The sequence below is a fragment of the Hypanus sabinus genome, chromosome 7, assembly GCF_030144855.1.
Source record: "Hypanus sabinus isolate sHypSab1 chromosome 7, sHypSab1.hap1, whole genome shotgun sequence".
In the NCBI taxonomy this organism is placed as follows: Eukaryota; Metazoa; Chordata; class Chondrichthyes; order Myliobatiformes; family Dasyatidae; genus Hypanus; species Hypanus sabinus.
Genome location: NC_082712.1, coordinates 64,408,020 through 64,430,953, shown reverse-complemented (window position 1 = coordinate 64,430,953; position 22,934 = coordinate 64,408,020). Strand labels below are relative to the sequence as shown.

Genomic DNA, 22,934 nt, shown 5'->3' with positions numbered 1-22,934 from the left:
TGCGAGCAGCAGTAACATACCAGTTGTTTTGCATGGGATATCATCAAGGCATAAATACAAACAAACAATAGAAACAGGTGGTTGAAAGTATGATTTTAAAAAGTCAGGCAGAATGGCATGTACATTCATATCACAGATTTACCTTCTCATAATACTGGATGTTTTTGTCTGCCATTCCCATTAACAGATGCCGGAAGTCCTGCCTCTTATTACACTGCCACCGATCCCAGTCTGCCTTTAGATCAGCATTAAAGCATTCCACGCGATCCTGGCACTTTTCAACATCTGTTGGTATCTTTACAATAGAAAAGATTCAATTTGTCTTCATATATTGTGCACTTAAAAAAGAAAACAATTAACCACTAGCATAGATTGCATGGAAGAACTACTTCCTGCCAATGATTCAGAGGATTACACAAGTAATCCAATGCAGCTCAATGGCAACTGAACTCCGACTCTGCCACTGGACTGAGTCTGGGACAGAACAAAATTAGAAAGCTGAGGGGCATATATTCCAGCTACAGCCAGCATACATAAACCATGGTCCCTTCATTTGAAAGAAATTTACTGATAAGGCAGAAAAAGGTTTTTTCTTATTAAATATTAATGCTGATATTTATTATCAAAATACATACATCACCATAGGCAATTCCTGCAGGCACACTCAGTAAATTTATGGAATAGTAACTAACAGAATCAAAGGAAGATCAACTCAGAGTGCAGAAGACAACAAACTGTGCAAATGCAAATATAAACAAATTTATATTGTTTATAAACAAATAGCAATAAAACAAGAATGAGATACTGAGATAAAGAATCCTTAAAATGAGGTTATTGGTTGTGGGAACATCTCAATGGATGGGCAAGTGTTGTTATCCCCTTTTGTTCAAGAGCCTGACGGGTAGCAAACAAGCGAGTTTATTTGGTATAGCACTTTTCAAACACAAGGCAGTTCAAACTGCTTTATATAGAACAAGATCTAATAATCAAACAATACACAATAAAATCACAAAGGATATGAGAGGCTACAGTGCAGGAGATTTTAACTTTTTGCTGTAGCTTTTAATTAAGTTTTAAGCCTCGATTTAAAAGAGCTTGAAGTTGGGGCAGACTTCAGATCTTTCAGAAGGTTATTTCAGATATATAGAGCATAGTAACTAAAGGCTGCTTCACCATGTTTAGTTTTAACCCTGGGGACAGAAAGCAGACTCACTCCAGATGACCTGAGATCACGGGAAGGTTCATAATGCAGCAAGAGATCAGAGATGTATTTTGACCCTAGACCACTCAGTGCTTTATAAACCACTAGCAATATTTTGAAGTCAATCCTCTGATGGACAGGAAGCCATGGTTCTGAGAACTGGAGTGATATGTTCCACTTTCTTGGTCTTAGTGAGGACTCCAGTAGCTGGCTGAGGTATTATTTTAAAAACAGAGACCTGTGAAAACAGCATTACAGTAATATCAAGCCTACTAAAAATAAACGCACAGATGAGTTTTTCTAGCCCATGCTGAGACACAAACCCTTTAGCTCTTGCTATACATATTTTTTTTTTAAAAGACGATAGTAGACTGGCTTTGCAATTGTCTTAATGTAGCAGTTAAAATTTAAGTCAAAGCTCATCTCAACCACCAAGATTTCTGGTTTGGTTTGTGGTCTGAAAAGACAGGGATTCTAAGTGAGCATTGACTTTCGAATGTTCTATTTGGCCCCAGAACAATTATTTCAGCACTCTCTTTAACTGGAGGAAAATTTGACACATCCAATCAGTGATTTGTTCAATACTGGGTTTTTTTTTGAGATAGTATGGGACCATAGTCACTGTGTGACATATATAAATTGGAGTGTCTTTTGCATAATTAAGATATTTTGTTGCTTACCATGATTTGAGCTAGAGGGAGCATGTATACATTAAACAGAAGAGGCCTTAGTATGGACCCTTGAGGCACTCGCATGCAATTTTTGTTCAGTCAGATACACAGCTACCAAATCAATATAAAATATCCCTGTAAATACTGTTACGAACCCTGTAACTGGGTCACTTACCAGCAAAGATAGAGGTCCGTTGAAGTCTGATGGTACTATTTTAACAGCATTTATTGATAAAAATACACAAAATAATATCAATGCAAACATACAGATAATATACGTCGTCAATACTAAATCTAAAAGCGCGGGTATAATAATAATCAATAAGAAATAGCTCTATCGTTGCCTAGGGGATAATGTATTGTCCGATGGAAATATAAAAGTCACTGTTAGTTCGTTCAAGCTGCAGCGTTTTGGTTTGAGAGAAAGACGGGTTAAAACTTGCCCAGTCCTTTTATGATGTCCTTTTATTATGAGAGTCATTGGGAGTTGGGTTCCCCGTTCCAAGCTAAAAGCCATTCTCCCGTAGTAAAAGCCACTGGTTCCGGGGCAACTGGAACTGAACGCACGTGGCCTCTTCCCACCGGCTTCCACTATTACGGGATCGCTAGCGTTTCTTCTGTTCCCACAGACCCTCTTTTATCCTGACTCACAGGGTCTCAGATGTCAATCAGGTTGGGGTGATGCAATCCCTCCCTCAACCAGCCCACTTTGCCTGAGGGCTTCCATGTAGCACAGTGTTGTAATACACAAGTTCGGCTCCAAGAGACAATGGCCGTTTCCCATAGCTTTTATATCGCCGGGGGGGGTCAAGACATTCCGCACGTCTCTCTCTCATTTCCTGGGTCTCCTGACCCAAATCAATAGCGATCCTGCGATTCTTACAAAGGAGGAGGCTACCCCGCACCCTTCGGCCCCTCAGAGCTGTGGTGCATTCATAACAATACAATTTAAATCACTTGAGGACTATACCAGAAAGTCCCACCCAGTTTTCCACTCTGTCCAGCAATCACCAGCTGTATCAAAAAAACAGCATTAAGATCCAGTAAAACCAAAAGTAAAAGTTCATCATGATTTAAGCAGATGTCATTTAAAACCTTGGCCAGAAAAGTCTCAGTGCTATGGTATTGTCGAAATCCAGACTGGAAAACATCCATACAATTGCTTAGTGCCAAGAAGTTATTATGTTGCTGATAAACCACCTTTTCAATGATTTTACTTAAACACAAGTTTGACGTAGGACTGTAGTCATTAATTACTCCGGCATCTAGATTATTTTTTAGAAAAGAGGTTTAAATAACTGCAGTTTCCAGGGCTTTTGGGAAGCAGACAGATAGAAGAGAAAAGTGTTGAATATTTGCAGTAACTGTTCTTGACCCTGGTGGTGACAGTCCAAAGTTTGAAGTGTCACTGTGCTTCTGACACCAACATAACGTGCCCACCACTTACTAACCTTATCACAACATCTTTAGAATGTGGGAGGAAATCCATGTACAAATTCCTTACAAATCGCAATGGTAATTGAATCCTGGTGCTGAATTAGCATTACGCTGACTTCTACTCTACCATGCCAATCATTTCACGTTTTAAACACAACAGAAGGCGAATAGGGCATGATATAACCATATAACAATCACAGCATGGAAACAGGCCATTTCAGCCCTCCTAGTCCGTGCCGAACTCTTAATCTCACCTAGTCCCACTCAGCCCATAACCCTCCTCTCCTTTCCTGTCCATATACCTATCCAATTTTACCTTAAATGACACAACTGAACTGGCCTCTACTACTTCTACAGGAAGCTCATTCCACACAGCTATCACTCTCTGAGTAAAGAAATACCCCCTTGTGTTTCCCTTAAAATTTTGCCCCCCAACTCTCAAATCATGTTCTCTCATTTGAATCTCCTCTACTTTCAATGGAAACAGCCTATTCATGTCAACTCTATCTATCCCTCTCAAAATTTTAAATACCTCGATCAAATCAACCCCTCAACCTTCTACGCTCCAATGAATAGAGACCTAACTTGTTCAACCTTTCTCTGTAACTTAAGTGCTGAAACCCAGGTAACATCCTAGTAAATAGTCTCTGCACCCTCTCTCTAATTTATTGATATCTTTCCTATAACTTGGTGCCCAGAACTGTACACAATATTCCAAATTTGGCCTAACCAATGCCTTGTACAATTTTAACATTGCATCCCAACTTCTGTACTCAATGCTCTGATTTATAAAGGCTAGCGTTCCAAAAGCCTTCTTCACCACCCTATCTACATGAGACTCCACCTTCAGGGAACTATGCACTGTTATTTCTAGATCTCTCTATTCCACTGCATTCCTCAATGCCCTACCATTTACCCTGTATGTTCTATTTGGATTATTCCTGCCAAAATGTAGAACCTCACACTTCTCAGCATTAAACTTTATCTGCCAACGTTCAGCCCATTCTTCTAACCGGCATAAATCTCCCTGCAAGCTTTGAAAACCCACCTCATTATCCACAACACCTCCTACCTTAGTATCATCGGCATACTTACTAATCCAATTTACCACCCATCAGCTAGATCATTTATGTATATTACAAACAACACTGGGCCCAAAACAGATCCCTGAGACACCCCGCTAGTCACCGGCCTCCATCCCGATAAACAATTATCCACCACTACTCTCTGGCATCTCCCTTCTAGCCACTGTTGAATCCATTTTATTACTCCAGCATTAATACCTAACAACTCAACCTTCTTAACTAACCTTCCATGTGGAACTTTGTCAAAGGCCTTTGCTGAAGTCCATATAGACTACATCCACTGCCTTACCCTCGTCAACATTCCTCGTAACTTCTTCAAAAAATTCAATAAGGTTTGTCAAACATGACCTTCCACGCACAAATCCATGCTGGCTACTCCTAATCAGATCCTGTCTATCCAGATAATTATAAATACTATCTCTAAGAATACTTTCCATTAATTTACCCACCACTGATGTCAAACTGACAGGTCTATAATTGCTAGGCTTACTTCTAGAACCCTTTTTAAACAATGGAACCACATGAAAGATCTCCGTCAGAGCTCCTGCTACCTCTACACAAACTTCCCTCAAGGTCCTGGGGAATATCCTGTAAGGACCCGGAGATTTATCCACTTTTAAATTTCTTAAAAGCGCCAGTACTTCCACCTCTTTAATTGTCATAGGTTCCATAACTTCCTTACTTGTTTCCCCACACCTTACATAATTCAATATCCTTCTCCTTAGTGAATACCAAAGAGATTGTTCAAAATCTCTCCCATCTCCCTCGGCTCTACACATAGCTGACCACCCTGATTCTCTAAGGGACCAATTTTATCCCTCACTATCCTCTTGCTTTTAATATAACTGTAGAAACCTTTCTGATTTACTTTAATCTTATTTGCCAAACCAACCTCGTATCTTCTTTTAGCTTTTCTAATCTTTCTTAAGATTCCTTTTACATTCTTTATATTCCTCAAGCAATTCCTTTACTCCATGCTGCCTATATCTATTGTAGACATCCCTCTTTTTCCGAACCAAGTTTCTAATATCCCTTGAAAACCACGGTGCTTTCAAACCTTTAACCTTTCTTTTTAACCTAACAGGAACATAAACATTCTGTACCCTCATAATTTCACCCTTAAATGACCTCCATTTCTCTATTACATCCTTCCCATAAAACAACTTGACCCAATCCACTCTCTCTAAATCCCTTCGCATCTCCTCAAAGTTACCCTTTCTCCAATCAAAAATCTCAACTCTAGGTCCAGTCCTGTCCTTCTCCATAATTATATTGAAGCTAATTCTATTGTGATCACTGTACTCGAAGTACTCCCCAACACATACATCTGTCAGCTGACCTATCGCATTCCCTAACAGGTGTTACGTATCCTGTAACTGGATCACTTACCAGCAAAGATAGAGAAGTCCATTGAAGTCTGATGGTACTATTTTTAAAAGTCTTTATTTTATAAGGGGACACAAAAGTAAGGTTAATGCAAACATTCAGATAATATACTTCGTCAATGCTCCATCTAAAGCGTAGGTATAGTAATAATTATCATAAGAAATAGTTCTATCATTTGTCTAGGGCGGGGGTCGGCAACCCGCGGCTCCGGAGCCACATGTGGCTCTTTTACGTCTGTGCTACGGCTCCCTGTTGCTTTGGGAAATAATTGTTTGTGGCGACCCTTTTCCTGGCACATCCGAACCGACTCACAATTAGATAGCCTACGGGGGTTTGCGAGCACAGAGCTTTGGAGCCTCTGCGCCATGGGGGGCCGGTTGACAGAGGCTTAAAAGTGAGGCTGAAGATTTCGAATAAAGTTTTTTCCTTCGACTGCAGTTACCGACTCCGTGTCGTAATTTTAGCGCTGCGTGTAGCACACCGCTACATGGTCAGTATTTAATTAAAATGTATTTTATGTTAGTTTGTTAGTTTTTGAAATGTAAATCTAAATTCGAAGATTATGGTGATCTTGTACAATCTAAATAAGACGTTGTGGCGACCCATTTCCTGACACATCCGAACCGGCTCACAATTAGCCAGCGTTCAGGCTAAGGGAGATAGCCTACGGGGGTTTGTGAGTACGTGTCTTTTGCAGCATCCGCGCCCATGGGGGGCGGGTTGAGGGAGGCTTAAAAGCAAGGCTGTTTAGTTCGAATAAAGCTATCTTTGACTGCAGTTTACTGACTGCGTGTAGCAACCGCTACAACGCGTTTTTATCGCTGGCTGTCCAGAGGGGAGGTGCTGAAACGCTTTGTCGCGTGTCTGGAAGAAGTGAAAACTTTCCTGGGCAGCAAAGGGCTCAACTTTCCTGAGCTGGAACAGCCAGAGTGGCTGGAAAAGCTACACTTCATGGTAGACATGACAGCGCACCTGAACACGCTGAACACAGCTCTTCAACGGGGTAAGGACGTACAGCCCTGCACATGTTGGAGGATGTTTTGGCATTCGAGCGCAAGTTGACGTTGCTTGCCAGAGATTTACAGAAAGGCACATGGTCTCACTTCCCCAATTTGAGAGAGTTCAAACAATGTCACGACATGATAAATTCGGAGTATTTACATTCTGCAATCATCGCAATGCAAACATCGTTTGGGAAACGCTTCTGTGAGTTCAGAGAGGAAAAAAAAACACATTATCCTTCCCGGTCACTCCCCTAAGCATCGATCCATCCCTACTGAATACGACTGCATTGTCAGGTGTGAGTCAACCTGAACAAGTATGATAAATATTTTAATTGCCTATTATTTTGTATATTCATATGTTTTCATTGTTCAGTGAAATAGTCCTTTTATTTTTCAGGTTGACAGCTGGCTGACGTTATTTTTGGTTTGCTCCTGGCGGCAAATTTAAGTTTGGCGTTTTTCATAAATACAAGAAGGACTCAAATAGACGTTGAGTATTTTACTTAAAAGTAACCTTCAACCCAACGTCTTTTTTTCGGAGTTCAAAATGTTTTTGTTGCATGCAGAAATGTAATTTCATTTTCTCTGCAGGAGTTCATCAATTTCATAAATGCAACACATAGCATAAAGGCAAAACAAAACGTTGTATGCAGTGTTATTTCATTTTAAATGTCAAACGGGTTTTGCGGCTCCCAGTGTTTTCTTTTCTGTGGGAAACGGGTCCAAGTGGCTCTTTCAATGGTAAAGGTTGCTGACCCCTGGTCTAGGGGATAATACTGAGTCCGATGGAAATATAAAAGTCACTCAGAAGTCTGCAGGCTTCAGCCTTTTGGGGGACCGCTGGGTTTCACTTGTTAGAAAGACAGACTTGTGAAACAAGAAACTTGCCCAGTCGTTTATGAAGCAAATCCATTGAATCGGGAAAGTTGGTTCCCCGTTGTTAGTTCGAAGTCCTTTTCGGTGTTATCAGCCACCTGCTCCCTAGGCAAAGGAGAACGGGATGCACGTGGCTTTAAATGGTTTCCCACTAGCACGGGAGCGCTGAGCGATGGTGTGTCCTTCTGGAGCGTCGCTGGGGTACCACTTCCTGCAGTCCCTTTTTATCTTGACTTGCAGAGTTGTAGATGTCCATCAAAGTAGGGTGATGCAATCCCCACCCCCACATTGCCCAAGGGTGTCCACGTCCCTGGTAGCTGGCACGTAGCAGGGAGTTGCAATTCACACAGGTGTCTCTAAGAACAATGGTCAAAACAGTTGCATTGTCTCTCATTTCCTGGGTCCGAGACCTGAATTAATAGTGATCTTGCGATTCTCCGGAAGGAGGGGACTGCTCCTGCCCCTTCGGCCCCTCAGAGCTGTGGTACATTCATAACACAGGAGATCCAACACTGCCCCATCTCTGGTCGGTACTTCTATGTATTGTTGCAAAAAACTATCCTGCACACATTTCACAAACTCTAAACCATCCAGCCCTTTTACAGAATGAGCTTCCCAATCTACGTATGGAAAATTAAAATCTCCCACAATCACCACCTTGTGTTTACTACAAATATCTGCTATCTCCTTACACATTTGTTCTTCCAACTCACGCTCCCCATTAGGTGGCCTATAATACACTCCTATCAGTGTTACCACACCTTTCCCATTCCTCAATTCCACCCAAATAGCCTCCCTAGAGGAGCTCTCTAATCTATCCTTCCAAAGCACCGCCATAAGATTTTCTCGAACAAGCAATGCAACACCTCCTCCTCTGGCCCCTCCTACTCTATCACACCTGAAGCAACTAAATCCAGGAATATTTAGTTGCCAATCACACCCTTCCTGCAACCATGTTTCACTAATAGCTACAACATCATAATTCCAGGTATCAATCCACGCTTTAAGCTCATCCACCTTTCTTACAATGCTCCTAGCATTAAAATAGATACATTTAAGATACTCTCCACCTCCTCCTCTCTTTTCATCCCTAACAATGCATTCAAATTTATTATCCTTTTCTTTCTTCTCCCCTACATCTTCGGGCTGAGTGCATCCCTTCTCCATCACCTGCCTTTCCTCCCTCACACACTGTCTACTTACTTGCTCTACTGGTGAACTAACCTCCTGTCCCATAGTTTCCTCAAATTGATTCCCGCCCCCCCATCTTACTAGTTTAAAGTCTGCCCTGTAGCCATAGCAAACCTCCCCGCTAGGATATTGGTCCCCCCCAGGATTCAAGTGTAACCCGTCCTTCTTGAACAGGTCACGCCTTCCCCAGAAGAGGTCCCAATGATCCAGAAACTTGAATCCCTGCCCCCTGCTCCAATCCCTCAGCCACACATTCATCCTCCACCTAATTCCATTCCTACTCTCACTGTTGCGTGGCACAGGCAGTAATCCCGAGATCACTACCTTTGCGGTCCTTCTTTTCAACTGCCTTCCTAACTCCCTATACTCTCGCTTCAGGACCTCTTCCCCTTTCCTATCTATGTCATTGCTACCTACATGTACCACAACCTCTGGCTCCTCACCCTCCCACTTCCGGATATCTTGGACACGATCAGAAGTGTCCTGAACCCTGGCACCAGGGAGGCAAACTACCATCCGGGACTCCCGATCACCTCCACAGAACCGCCTGTCTGAACCCCTGACTATCGAGTCCCCTATTACTATGGTCCTCTTTCTTCTATCCCTACCCTTCTGAGCTACAGGGCCGTCCTCTGTGCCGGAGGCCCGGCCACTGTCACTTCCTCCAGGTAGGCTGTCCCTCCCAACAGTACTCAAACATGAGTACTTATTGTCAAGGGGTACAGCCACTGGGGTACTCTCTAGTACCTGCCTCTTCCCCTTCCTGACCGTGACCCACCTATCTGTCTCCTGTGGCCCCGGAGTGACCACCTGCCTGTAACTCCTCTCTATCACCTCCTCACTCTCCCTGACCAGGCAAAGGTCATCAAGCTGCAGCTCCAGTTCCCTAACTCGGTCCCTCAGGAGCTGCAGTTCGGCGCACCTGGCGCAGATGCGGACGTCCGGGAGGCTCGGAGACTCCAGGATCTCCCACATCTGACACCGAGAACAACAAGCTGCCCTCACACTCATACTTCCCGAATAACTGAAAATAACAAGGAGAACTAAAAGATAAGCCTACACTCTGCTCCCGGCTCACTCCGCTGCCCGCTGCTTAAGGCTGCGTTCTTTTTATATCTTCCCTCCTTCCCAGGCCTCCTTCACGCGCCTGCACAGTCCCGCCTCACAGAACGCCGATCTGAGAAGCAATTTGAAAATGGCCACCGCTGCACTTCCTCTCAAAGCCTCGCTGTCTTCTTCCAAAAGACATAATAGATGAAAAAAACATAATAGAACATACTCCAAAGCATGGATCAAGCTTTTGAAAGTCAAAAGATTAAAAATTTACACCTGAACAAACCCAATAGTTAGTTTGTTGGTCATTCATTCCTCCAGTTACAGGTTAGAATGAATATTTCATAGACTGCCGCTGCTAACACCCAGAAGACATGAGAGTGCAGATGCTGGAAGCTACAGTCAAACAGTGAGCTTCTAGAGGAACCCAGCAGGTCAGGCAGCATCTCTGGACAGAGCATTTCCCTCCAGAAATGCTGAATTACTCCAGTAGCTCGTCTACCATCCCCCCACCCACAAACTCTATATTATTATTTTATTATTTTGATTGAATAAAAATATTGTACAAATTTCCAGTTGAAAACGTTGTACTTGCACTAAATGAATCAGTAATACAGCTAGGATATAGTGCAAGGTGACTTATGAGGCTGCTTAACAAAGTAGGAGCCCATAGTATTACAAGAAAGATACTAGCATGGATAGAGGATTGGCTGATTGGCAGGAGGTAAAATGGGAATAAAGGTTGGCTGCCAGTGACTAAAGGTGTTCCACAGGGGTTGGTGCTGGGACAGCTTTATAACATTAGATGTCAATAATTTGGATGATGGAATTCACAGTTTTGCAGCCAAGACGATACAAAGTGATGGAGCAGGTAATGTTGAAGAGACAGGGAGGAGGCAAAAGGACTTGAACAGATTAGGAAAATGGACAAGATAGTGTCAGACAATACAGAGCTGGGAAGTGTATAGTCATGCACTTTGGTAGAAGGAATAAAAGTATATACCATCTTCGAAATAGGAAGAAAATTTTAAAATCTAAGGTGCAAAGGAACTTGGGAGTCCTCATGCAGTATTCTGTAAAGTTTAACTTGCAGTTTGAGTTGGCAGTGAAGGCATTGAGGGGGGCTAGAATAGAAAAGCAAGGACATTAAGCTGACACTTTAAAAGGCACTGGTGAGGCATCACTTGGTTTTCAGAGCAGATCTGGGCCTCTTATCCAAGAAAGGATATACTAACATTGGAGAGGATTCATAGGAAGCTCATGAGAATGATACCAAGAATGAAGCAGTTATTGTAGGAGTGTTTGATGGTCCTGGGCCTGTACTCACTAGAAGTTAGAAAAATAAGGGACGGATCTCATTGAAACCTACTGAATCTTGAAAGCCCCAGTGGATGTGGGGAGGATGTCTCCTATTGTGGGGCAGTCTATGACCAGAGAGCAATCTCAAAATCAAGGGACATCCACTTAGAACAGATGTGGAGGAACTTCTTTAGCCAGTGGTTGGTGAATCTGTGGAATTCATTGCCATAGACATCTGTGAAGGCCAAGTCATTGGTGTATTAAGGCAGATGTTAATAGTTTCTTGACTAGTCAATGCATTGGAGGCAACAGGGATAAGGCAGCAGAATGGGGTCGAGGGAAAATGGATCAGCCATGATGAAAGGGTGGAGCATACTTGATGGTTCAAATGGCAGAAATCTGCTCCTATAGTTTATGGTCAGCATCCAGAATTAGTTCATTCAGAACTGGATTTATCCTGGAAAGACCAAGTACACCAGCTTAAAAACTGTCTTTATGTCAAATGTTATCTGTGATTTCTAACAAAAATCCTTTTCCATCATGGATTGCCTGATATGCTGACTTACTACTGAATGAAAAACCTTTTAATCTCATTTCAAAACCACAGCCAGACATACAAAAGAAACTGCTAAGCAACATTAGGCACATGAGGGAGCCCAATGCAGAACACATGAAGAGGTTATGGTTGAAGGATTGTTTTCCTAATGGTGACAAAATCCACTGCGTTACACAAGTTTTAGAACATCCAACTCTATACTTACTACAAGCATCTCAACTAGAGCTCTTCCCCAACATTTCACCATCATCACTTTTTGTTGAAGCCTTCCTGCAATTTAGAATCCCAGCGCCAGTTTATATGACCAGAGACTTTTGGCTTCATTTCAAATTTTCACTGCTGCTTCCTTTAAGCATTTCCTCAGTCAACACCAGTATCAAAAGAGAAAATACAAGATACAGTCTGTACACATTAGTTAAAGAGACCCGAAAACTGTAGCACAACAAATTCCTTCATGATATAGCATATTGCACTGGAAAGTTTAGCTCATTCAATACCATAATTAATTCTACCTTGTCAGCTAGCAAACAAGCCCGCCTTTTTGGAAAGTAGGATTACATGACTCAAAACATGCTTTCCACAGTTTGTTACATGTTGCCAATTTAGTTTGCTCCATTTTGCCTATGTCATTCTGGTTCAGAAACATGACATTTCAGGTTAAGTTTCTGCCTCTTCCCATTCCAGACCCTGCTTAAAGATTACTTCAAAAGGTTTTATGAATTGTCCTACCATTTCTATGCTACAGTACCAAATTCTGCTTGACAAAGTTCTAGCAAAGCCCTCATTAAAACATGTAATAAATACAAGCAAATGGAAAACAGATACAAAGTTTGAGCATTTAGCACCCAATATAGACATTTACATATTCAACAGCATACATTTCCCAGATTACCAAAAATCAAGCATGCCAACATTAACATTCAAACACCACTGAACTCACATGTTACAATACCAACACTTAGATGAATCCCATCGATTCCCATTTTCCCTGTAATCTATTCTCTCTTGTGCATCAAATCCTTTCATGATTCTAAACTACCTCTTCTCATTCCTTCCACCTCACCGACAATGTGCAATTTACAGTGGCCAATTAAACTACCAACCAGCACATTTTGTAATATGGAGTAAGCCACAACTGTGGCATAGATAAAAATGAATCCAATGCCATCACTGTAAAAACATGCAAACACGACTATCCCACCTTGAGTATTTTAGCCAAGCAATTCCAAGCCCAAATAAAACTGCTGATAAAATTTCAACAGATGGAATTACGAAAAGGGCTTTATGTATGGACATTTGAATGATTCTTCCAGACTGGCAATTCAAAAAAAAAACTTAATTCAGTAATTTTTTTTAAAAAACGGACTAAATTACTGGTTTAACAGGAATAGTTGAGCTAACAAATAATCAAAAATTCTTTTCTTCCTAATCAAGGTTTATTCAAGCATTGCATATTTGTTTTGTATTTGCTTAGTTTGGAAAGAAGGTAGGTGATACCAGCTCCAGACCCAGTACCAGTCATTTATTATCACTTTCCATTTGAATTGATCTAGAAATACACTTTCCAAAACAGGGAAATTTCTCCAAAACTTTTTAATTTACACCTTTGTTTAGATTATGTCTTTAAAGAATACTCAACTATGCTGATTGACTAGTAATACCAACTGAAGACATGGCCTTCAGTTTGGAAAGAAATTAAGTAATTCTATGCTACACGAAAGAACTTGCCAATATATTGCTTTGTAAACTTTCCTTAATTTTGACACCCACTTCCCAGATCCAAACTCTTGCTGCCATTTATTCCAAGATGCATCAATCTTTAAAGAGCATGACCAAATTTATCCCAAACACAATACATATCTAGTAGCAAGTAGCAAGAGTCTTCTGACTCGTGTTAAAACTAGATTAGGAACATTGAAACATTAATTTTGAACTACAAACTCCATTTCCAGATTCACGTGAACCTTTATTTAACTGACAAAAGTACAAAGAAAAGATTTTCAATAGTTTTACTGACCAACTTAACTGTATTTTGTAAATATACCTGCTACCAATAAGCCTGCTTAATGTGGAGTCTTCCAAACCGGTGTTAATTGAATATTCTGCTGCCAGTCCAGATCCATCTCCTATTGAAAATGTATGGCGCATCATGAAGAGGAGAATCAGACAACGGAGACCAAAGACTGTTGAGCAGCTGAAGTCTTATATCAAGCAAGAATGGACAAAATTTCCAATTGCAAATCTACTACAATTAGTATCCTCAGTTCCAAAACTATTAAAAAGAGTTATTAAAAGGAAAGGTGATGTAACACATTGGTAAACATGCCTCTGTCCCAACTTTTGTTGAGTACCTTGCAGCCATCAAATCCTAAATTTGTGTATATTTACAAAATACAATTAAGTTGGTCAGTAAAACTATTGAAAATATTTTCTTTGCACTTTTGTCAGTTAAATAAAGGCTCACGTGAATTAACGTATCACAGATTTTTGTTTTCATTGCATTTTGGAAAATATCGCAACTTTTCTAGAAATGGGGTTTGTAGACACCTATAGCTATTTTCCTACAAGGCTCAAAAAAAAAGAAATTTCTTGATTGATTTACCTCTAAACACAAGTATTTTCATCAGAAAGCATATCCCTGCCTTATTTAATAGAAAAGCTAGATGACTGACCAAAATAATCATTCCTTGGAGACCAATATAGACAATAGCTCAGGTCTTCAAATACATTTCATTTTCATTTTTAAAATCTTTTAATGGGTACATAATCTTCTACAGCTATAAAATGATACAAAACTTCAACAGATTAATATGCACACAATCAAAGCTGAAGAAAAAAGCTGATCGTAATATATAAAAATGGAGGGGGGGGGAATATATATATAGGAAAAAAGAAAAAAAGAACCCCATCTAACTAGGGGAAAAACCCCACTAACTACAAAAAAAGGGGGAAAAACATTAGGAATCAACCCCCCCCCCACCCGGAGCAATACATTTGACCATCATCCAAATATATTAAAAAAAAGTCATCAACCACCAATTCATATTTATATAAAAAAATAAAATTGGAAGGAAACCATATAGAATAATTCAAATTAAATGATAATATTTGAGAAAAGAACCCCATCTTCTCTCAAAATCGAATCGAGGATCAAAAGTTCTACTTCTAATTTTTTCCAAGCTGAGACATAACATTACTTGAGAGAACCATTCAATTAATGTAGGGGAAGAGATATCTTTCCATTTTAACAAAATAGCTCTTCTTGCCAATAGTGTAACAAATGCAATTACATGTTGATCTGAAGATGAAATACCGGGAATATGATGTGGAACTATTCCAAATAGAGCAGTCAATCTATTAGGTTGTAAATTAATTTTCAGAGCTTTAGAAATTGTAGAAAATAAAGATTTCCAATACAATTTTAATGAAGAACTTGACCAGAACATATGTGACAAAGTAGCTACTTTAGTTTTACATCTATCACAGTAGTTGTCTGTACTAGGAAATATTTTAGATAGTCTCTCCTTTGTTAAATAATAATGGTGAACAATTATAAATTGGATTAAACAGTGGTTGGCACATATAGAAGAAGAATTTACGTTTTCAAAACTTGAAGCCGATCTTCATTAACAAAGGACATATTAAGTTCTCTCTCCTAATCTTGTTTAATCTTTAGTTGTAGGTTCTCCTTTTGTGACAAAAATAAATTATAAATTCTGCTAATGGAACCTCTCACTAAAGGATTTAACTTCAAAATGGTATCCAACAAATCAGATTCTTGTAAATATGGAAACTTAGTTAAATATTGTTGTAAAAAATGTCAAACCTGAAAATATTGCAACAAATGTCTATGAACGAGAGAATATTTATTAATTAACTCTTCAAAAGACATCAATCGACCATCACAAAATAAATCTGTAGAAGAACGGATCCTTTTATTTCTCCATAGGAGAAAAATGGGGTCAGTTATTGAAGGTTTAAATGACAAGTTTTGATATTAAAAAACTAGACAACTTAAATTGTTTAAAATTTAAAAAATTATGAAACTGAACCCAAATCCGTAAGGATTGTTTAATAACCAGGTAAAGATTTAAATTTGGAATTTTAGAGAGCTGTAAAGGTAATGAAGCTCCTAATATTGAAGTTAAATGAAATTATTTAACAGCTTTTAATTCCAAATCAACCCATAATGGTTTTTGGTTCTTATCGAGCCAGTATAACCAAAAACATAACTGTTTGATATTTACAGCCCAATAATAGTCTTAAATTAGGAAGTGCAAGTCCATCTTTTTTAGATTTTTGTAAATGATGCATGTTAATTCTTGGTCTCTTATTGTTCCAAATAAAGGAAGAAATAAGACAGTCAATTTGATCAAAAATTTTTTTAGTTAAAAAGATAGGTATATTTTGGAAAATATATAAAAATCTAGGTAAAATCATCATTTTCATAGCATGGATACGACCTATTAAAGAAAGAGTAAGTGGATTCCATCTAGAAAATAGTTGTTTCATAGAGTCCATTAAAGGAACTATGTTAGCTTTATAAAGATCTGCATATTTTTTTAGTAATTATAATACCTAAATATCTAAATGTATTAACAATTCTAAAAGGAATATCATTATATATACACTAACAGGGACATTTAATGGTAACAATTCACTTTTATTCAAGTCGTTTATCTTCCGAAAAATTACCAATATGTTTAAGTGTTTCCAAAAGATTAGGAATTGATTCCTCAAGATTCGAGATAAAAACCAAAAGATCATCTACATAAAGAGAAATCTTATGGTATCTCATAGAGATACCATGAATATTTTTAGCTTCACGTAATGTTATAGCTAAAGGTTCCAATACAAGATTAAATAATAATGGGCTTAATGGACATCCCTATCTAGTACAAAAAGAAAGTGAGACAATGCAAGTGCAGTTATTAGTAATGACCGTGGCAATAGGATTCTTATAAATCATTTGAATCCACCTATTGAAATTATTACCAAAACCAAATTTTTCTAATACTTTAAACAAATATGGCCACTCAACTCTATCAAAAGCCTTTTCTGCATCGATAGTGACAACACATTGAGGTTGCTTAGATAATGATGAATATATAATGTTCATCAATCTCCGAACATTAGAGAAACAGTAACGGCCTTTAATAAAGCCCATTTGATCCACAGAGATGATTTTAGTTAAAATATTTTCCAAATGATTAGCCATTATTTTAGAGAGAATTTTTGCATCCACATTTAATAACAAAATAGGTCTATATGTTGACCATTCAACAGGATCTTTAAGAATTAAGGAAATAGATGCTTCATAAAATTGCTTCATTACCCTTCTCAAAGGATTCATGAAATATTTCCAAAAGTTACAGAGAAAGTAATCTTTCAAATTTTTTATAAAATCCCATCAAATACCATCAAGTCCAGGAGCTTCACCTGATTGCATTGATAAAATAGCTTTCTGAATTTCATGCTCGGTAATTGAAGCATCAAGCATCTGTTGATCTTCAACAGAAATTTGTGGAAATTTAATCTTATGTAAAAAAAAAAGCCTTCATTTTGAAGGAATCTGCAGGAAATTGAGATCTATAAAGATCAGAGTAAAAATCTTGAAAAATATTATTAATGTCCTCATTGTTACTTGCTATATCTCCATTATTTTTAGGAATCCTTAAAATTTGTCTTTTAGCTCTAGCTGCTCTTAATTGGGAAGCTAAGAGCTTACCATTTTTATCCCCAAAAATATAAAATTGACTTTTCAATTTAAGCAAATATCCTTCAATAGGATATGTTAGTAATAAATTATACTGTGATTGTAATTCTACTCTTCTTTTAAATGAAACATTTGGAGAGATTGCACTGATGTTATCTAATTCTTTAATTTGTTTAGAAATTTTATATAATTCCATTCTTGTTTCTTCAGTTTAGCTATATACGAAATAATTTGACCACGTAAATAAGCTTTTAATGTATCCCAAATTACTAACTTCGAGTCATTTCCTATATTAAAGAGAAAAATCTCTTATCTGAGCTTCAATAAACTCAACAAATTCTGAACTTTGTGATAAATGTTCTGGAAAATTCCAAAATGGTCTGGTAGAAACCACATCTTTCAGTTCAAATATTAAGTTTAAAGAAGCATGATCAGAGATAGCAATCGCATAATACTCACATTTCTGAACATTAAATAAAAGTCGAGGGTCAACTATAAAATAGTCGATTCTCGAATATTTATTATGAACACGTGAGGAAAAAAAGAGTATTCTCTATCACTAGGGTGCATATGCCTCCAGATCTCAATTAAACCATAATCAATTAAGAAAGAATTAAGAAGCGATGCAGAACGATTAGGGAGTTGATATTTGGATGATGACTTATCCATTAAAGGACTTAAACAAGTATTAGAAATCACCACCCATTAATAAAATATATTCATTTAAATCAGGTAATAAAGCAAAGACAGCTTTAAAAACTGAGGGATCATCAACATTTGGTCCATAAATATTAACCAAAACCATTTTCCTATTACAAATTATTCCTTTAACAATCAAAAATCTACCATTAATATCGGCTATAATATCCTCCTGATTAAAAGGAATATTGGAATCAATAAAAATAGAGACACCTCTAGTTTTACTCTGGGAGTTTGCATGAAACTGAGGACCCTTCCAAAATTAAAAAAAAAATCGATTTTTAATCACATAACCTGATATGCGTCTCTTGAGCAAAGATTATATCAGGCTGGAATCGGTTAATAACTTTAAATGCTTTCTTACGCTTAATAGGATGATTCCAACCGCGAACATTCCAAGTTAAAATACTTAACTGTTTAGATATCATATTGGAACTTTGTATCTAAGAAGAGTAGTTAGACATATGTCAGGATAAGGTAGTCAAAAATGGCGGAGATGAACAACAATAAAAATCATTGACGTATGCTCCAGGATTCCATAATGGGGATTTAAAAAAAAACACCCAAACTACAAAGTCCAGAAACGAGTCGATATCATTCAACACAAGCCCCAAGAAAAGCATAGATGCAAATACAAACTCCGCCTACCTAAGTAAAAAAGTGAAAAAAAGTAATCTGTCTCCCTCTACCGAACATAAAACTCATTACAGTCGACATATATCTCAATATAATTAACTTGGAAGGAAAGTGTTTTTCTTGTAAAACAAAATGACCTTCAATTTGAAAGTAATCTTCATAATAATAGAAAAGGGAAGAAAAACACATCCAAAACAATTCTTGAAATATTTGCACAAAAGAACAACAATCACCATCTTTAAATTGTCCAATCTATCTTTAAAACATAAGGAAATCCAAATAATTATTTAAAAGATCTTTACAAAAGCATACGAAACAAAAAAAAAACAATTAATTCATTTAAATGCTGCAGAGGAAAAATTCTAAATGGTTCAAACTTATCTACAGTCTATTAACAGTTCTCCTGCTATGTCTTCTGAGGTTAAAGCCATCCAAACCAGTCTTTTTCAGAGATAAAAATGCATTTTAAGGTAAAGACTTTCTGTAACCATCGAATCTTTCAATCTCATCACTCTTTACACCGCAAGACAATCATTATAAATCATTAAAGCTTCAGTCTTCAGACTCGTCATCAGATCCATCAAGTAAAGAGTTAATAAAACGCAATGCTTTGGCTGGATCATCAAAAATATGAGTGCCAGACTTTTTGACAAAAAGCCTCAATTTAGCTGGATACTGGAGCAGTGGAAAAAGCTTTTTTTGATATGCTAATTTCATAATCGATGTGAATCCACCATGCTTAACAATTTTGCGTGGAAAATCTTCAAAAAAGCCGATCTCTGAATCTTGATACCGAAATAGCCTTTTTTTCCCCCTCGCAAGCCTAATAATATGGAGAAAAAACACAACAATGTGTCTGTTTTTACCTTGATCCAAGAATTTTAAAGTGCAAATTCTATAAGCCATTTTGGTATCTGAAGGCTGTAAACAAACCTCCGGAAATAAAGACCGAAACATTTTTGTGAAATAATCCAGTGTGCCGGCCGATTCTGATTTCTCTTTTAATCCAACAATTTGATTATTAGTCCAACTTGATCGAGCTTCCAGATCGACGATCCATTGTTGGGCTTTTTCCAAACGAGAAGGAAGGTCAGCAGCATTTCAAATAACTTCTTTTAGATCAAGGCTCAGAGAGTCAACTTTTCCTTCAAATTTCTCTTTTAATTGAGTTATTTCAATACCGATTCTGCTGATTTGAGACTCCAGTCTCTTTACCCAGGGGAATTCCTCCGAGAATTCACCAGCATTTTTGGGCTTCCCATTGCCCGGGTCCGGATTTCTTTTGGCGCTTCTGAGAGTAGCCATAACTATTACTCTACAGATCCGACTGAGTAAAGTTGAAATTTCAAAGTTTACGTTGGAAAAGGGAGAGATTAAAGACGGACATAAAGAGACTATGTCTTACATGTCCATATGCAGAGGATGGAGTCCTTCAAATTCAAACCCTTCATTCAAGTTGACAGTACCCAAGAAAATAATCTGCTTGAATGAAAATGGATCAGCATTATTGTTACATATACATCGAAGCAAAGCACAGTGAAATGCATCATTTGAGTCAGTATACTGGGGAATGCCCATAACGTTACCATGCTTTGGCGCCAACACCAACATGCTAACTTACTAACCCAAACATTGTATCCTTAGAATGTTGAAAGAAACTGGAGCACTCAGAAGAAACCTAACAATCATGAGAACATACAAACTCCTTACAGACAGCTGCAAAATTGAACCTGGGTCGCTGACACTGTAATAGCGTTACACTAACTGAACAACTAGTCAGTTAGAATTTTATCTCTGGGAAATACATGTTTACCAAATGGCATTCACAATTTTCCAATTCAGCCCTGGCACAGTCAAATAAAGGAACTCTCCAACTTGAACAGATAAGGCTGTCATATGTCTAAACACTTAACAAGATATGCAAGTGCAATACCCCAAGGTCAAAACTAGTGCAATACTGAGACTGTTACATTGTCACAAAGATCTCAGACCCCCAAGATCAATGTAATGCACATTTACCTTAAAATCATCTTCTGAGGGAATTCACTATTGGCAACATGGTTATGCTTCCCACCCTACTATATCTATACTTCAAATGTAGTTTGCTATCAATAAAGTACTTGACACCCTAAAGGATGTATTAAAAAAAGGCTCAAGTGTACACATTAATCTTTAATAGAAAAGTAAAGTGAATTAGGACACTATATGGAAATAAATGGCACTGGCAATCATCAGCTATGTTTTGTGGACAGCAGGAAATTCCAAAATTTCTTTTAAATATACCACTTTAGAATGACTTTCACTGCAATCAGCAGCACGTAACTTCCCACTAAGAAGTGGACTTTTAAATCAACTCCAATGGTCGTCAGATCTCACAAACTGAAGTACCCAACAGACCAGTCAGGTACGGCAACTTAAGGTTGCTGAAAGCAAGGCAGAAGAGGACGACTCCAAGCCAGGCTGAAAGAGAGGGATGACACCCCCTCCACCCAGTATCTTGCTGGCAAATGTACTGTCGATGGAGAACAAAATTGAAGACCCGAGGGCAAGATTGCTGTATCAGAAGAAACTGAGAAACTGCTCAATTGCATGCTTTATTGGTATGCGATTTTCTTTAGTTTCACCAGACACAGCGAACAAACCAGAAGTATTCTCGGTCTACAGAATGGACCGAACCACAGATTCAGAAAAGGCAAAAGGAGGAGGTGTGGGTGTTATGATAAACTTGCTGGCGCTCCAACGTGGATGTTTTGTCAAACTCGTGTCCCCCCAACCTTGAACATCTGTCAAATGCCATCTGTTTTATTTACCTAGGAAGTTCTCAGTAATCCTGACCACAATGTATAGACCATCAACAGCTGACTATAATCATGCACTCACAACAATCCATCCTAATGCATTTCAAATCATAGAGACTTAAACCAGGCTTGTTTGAAGGCTTAAGACAGAGTTACAATGGTTTCTGGAAAGCATCTCAACAACAAAGTGGAAATTCCTTACCAAACTTGAATCAACTATGGATGCTCAACAGTTGTAGCAGGGTTTGACTGCTATCATCTTTTAAAGTTAACTCAAGCAACATAGGAGACAGCAAGGGTTCACTTCCAGATACACTCAATGCTCACTTTGACCAGAGTACGGACAACCATCATGAACTCGCACATCTCCTGATGATTCTATGATTTCAATCTCTGAAGCAGAAGTGCAGGCTGCCTTCAGGAGGGTGTACCCTTGGAAAGCACCTGGACCAGAGGGATTACCTGGCCACATACAACAAAATCTATGCTGCTCAACTGGTTTGTGTGTTCACAGATCCTTAGCCTCGCACTCTGGCAATGAGCGACACCCACCTACTTCAAGCAGGCTTCAATTATACCGGTGCCCAAGACTGAGGTGACCTGCCCCAATGACTATAGTCCAGTTGCACTTACATCCACAGTGAAGTGTTTTGAGAGGATGGTGATGAATCATATCAGCTCCTGCCCAAGAGGCAACTTGGATCCATTCCAATTTGCCTACAAGAAAAACAGATCTACAGTAGATGCCATCTCATTGCCAAGTGTTCTAGGGTTGGGTGAAGTGCCAAAGACACGTACATCAGGATGCTCTTTATCGACTACAGCTCAGCATTCAAAACCATCATCCCCTCAAAACTAATTAATAAACTCCTAGACTTTGGCCTCATACCTGCTTGTGCAACTGGATCTTGGATTTCCTTATTTGTAGACCCTAGTCAGTTTAGACTGGCAACATCTTTTCCACGATCTCCATCAGCAAAGACGCACCACAAGACTGTGTGCTTAGCTCTCTGCTCTACTCACTTTACAATATGATTGCATGGCTAAGCACAGCTTCAATGCCACATTCAAGTCTGCTGATGACACCACTGTCATCCTAATCAAAGGTTGTGATAAGTCAGCATATAGAGGGAGATTGAAAATCTGGCTGAGTGATGCCATAACATCCACCTCTCATCCAATGTCAGTAAAACCAAGGAGCCGATCATAGACTTCAGGAGATGGAAACCAGAGGTCCACGAATTAGTCCTCACCAGAGGATCAGAGGTAGTGAGAGTCAGCTGACCCAAAATGATACCATCTTAGAGGACCTTATTAATAATAGAC

At 38.7% G+C, this 22,934-nt stretch overlaps 1 protein-coding gene across 4 annotated transcripts in view; it reads right to left on the bottom strand.

The window, feature by feature from the left end:
• snx30 (sorting nexin family member 30) overlaps positions 1-22,934 on the bottom strand; it is a 133,477-nt gene that overhangs the window by 13,768 nt on the left and 96,775 nt on the right. For all 4 annotated transcript variants that reach the window (XM_059974848.1, XM_059974849.1, XM_059974850.1 and 1 more), the window contains exon 8: positions 143-295. In XM_059974848.1, the coding sequence (XP_059830831.1) occupies positions 143-295 (153 nt within the window). The remainder of the gene's footprint in view (positions 1-142; positions 296-22,934) is intronic.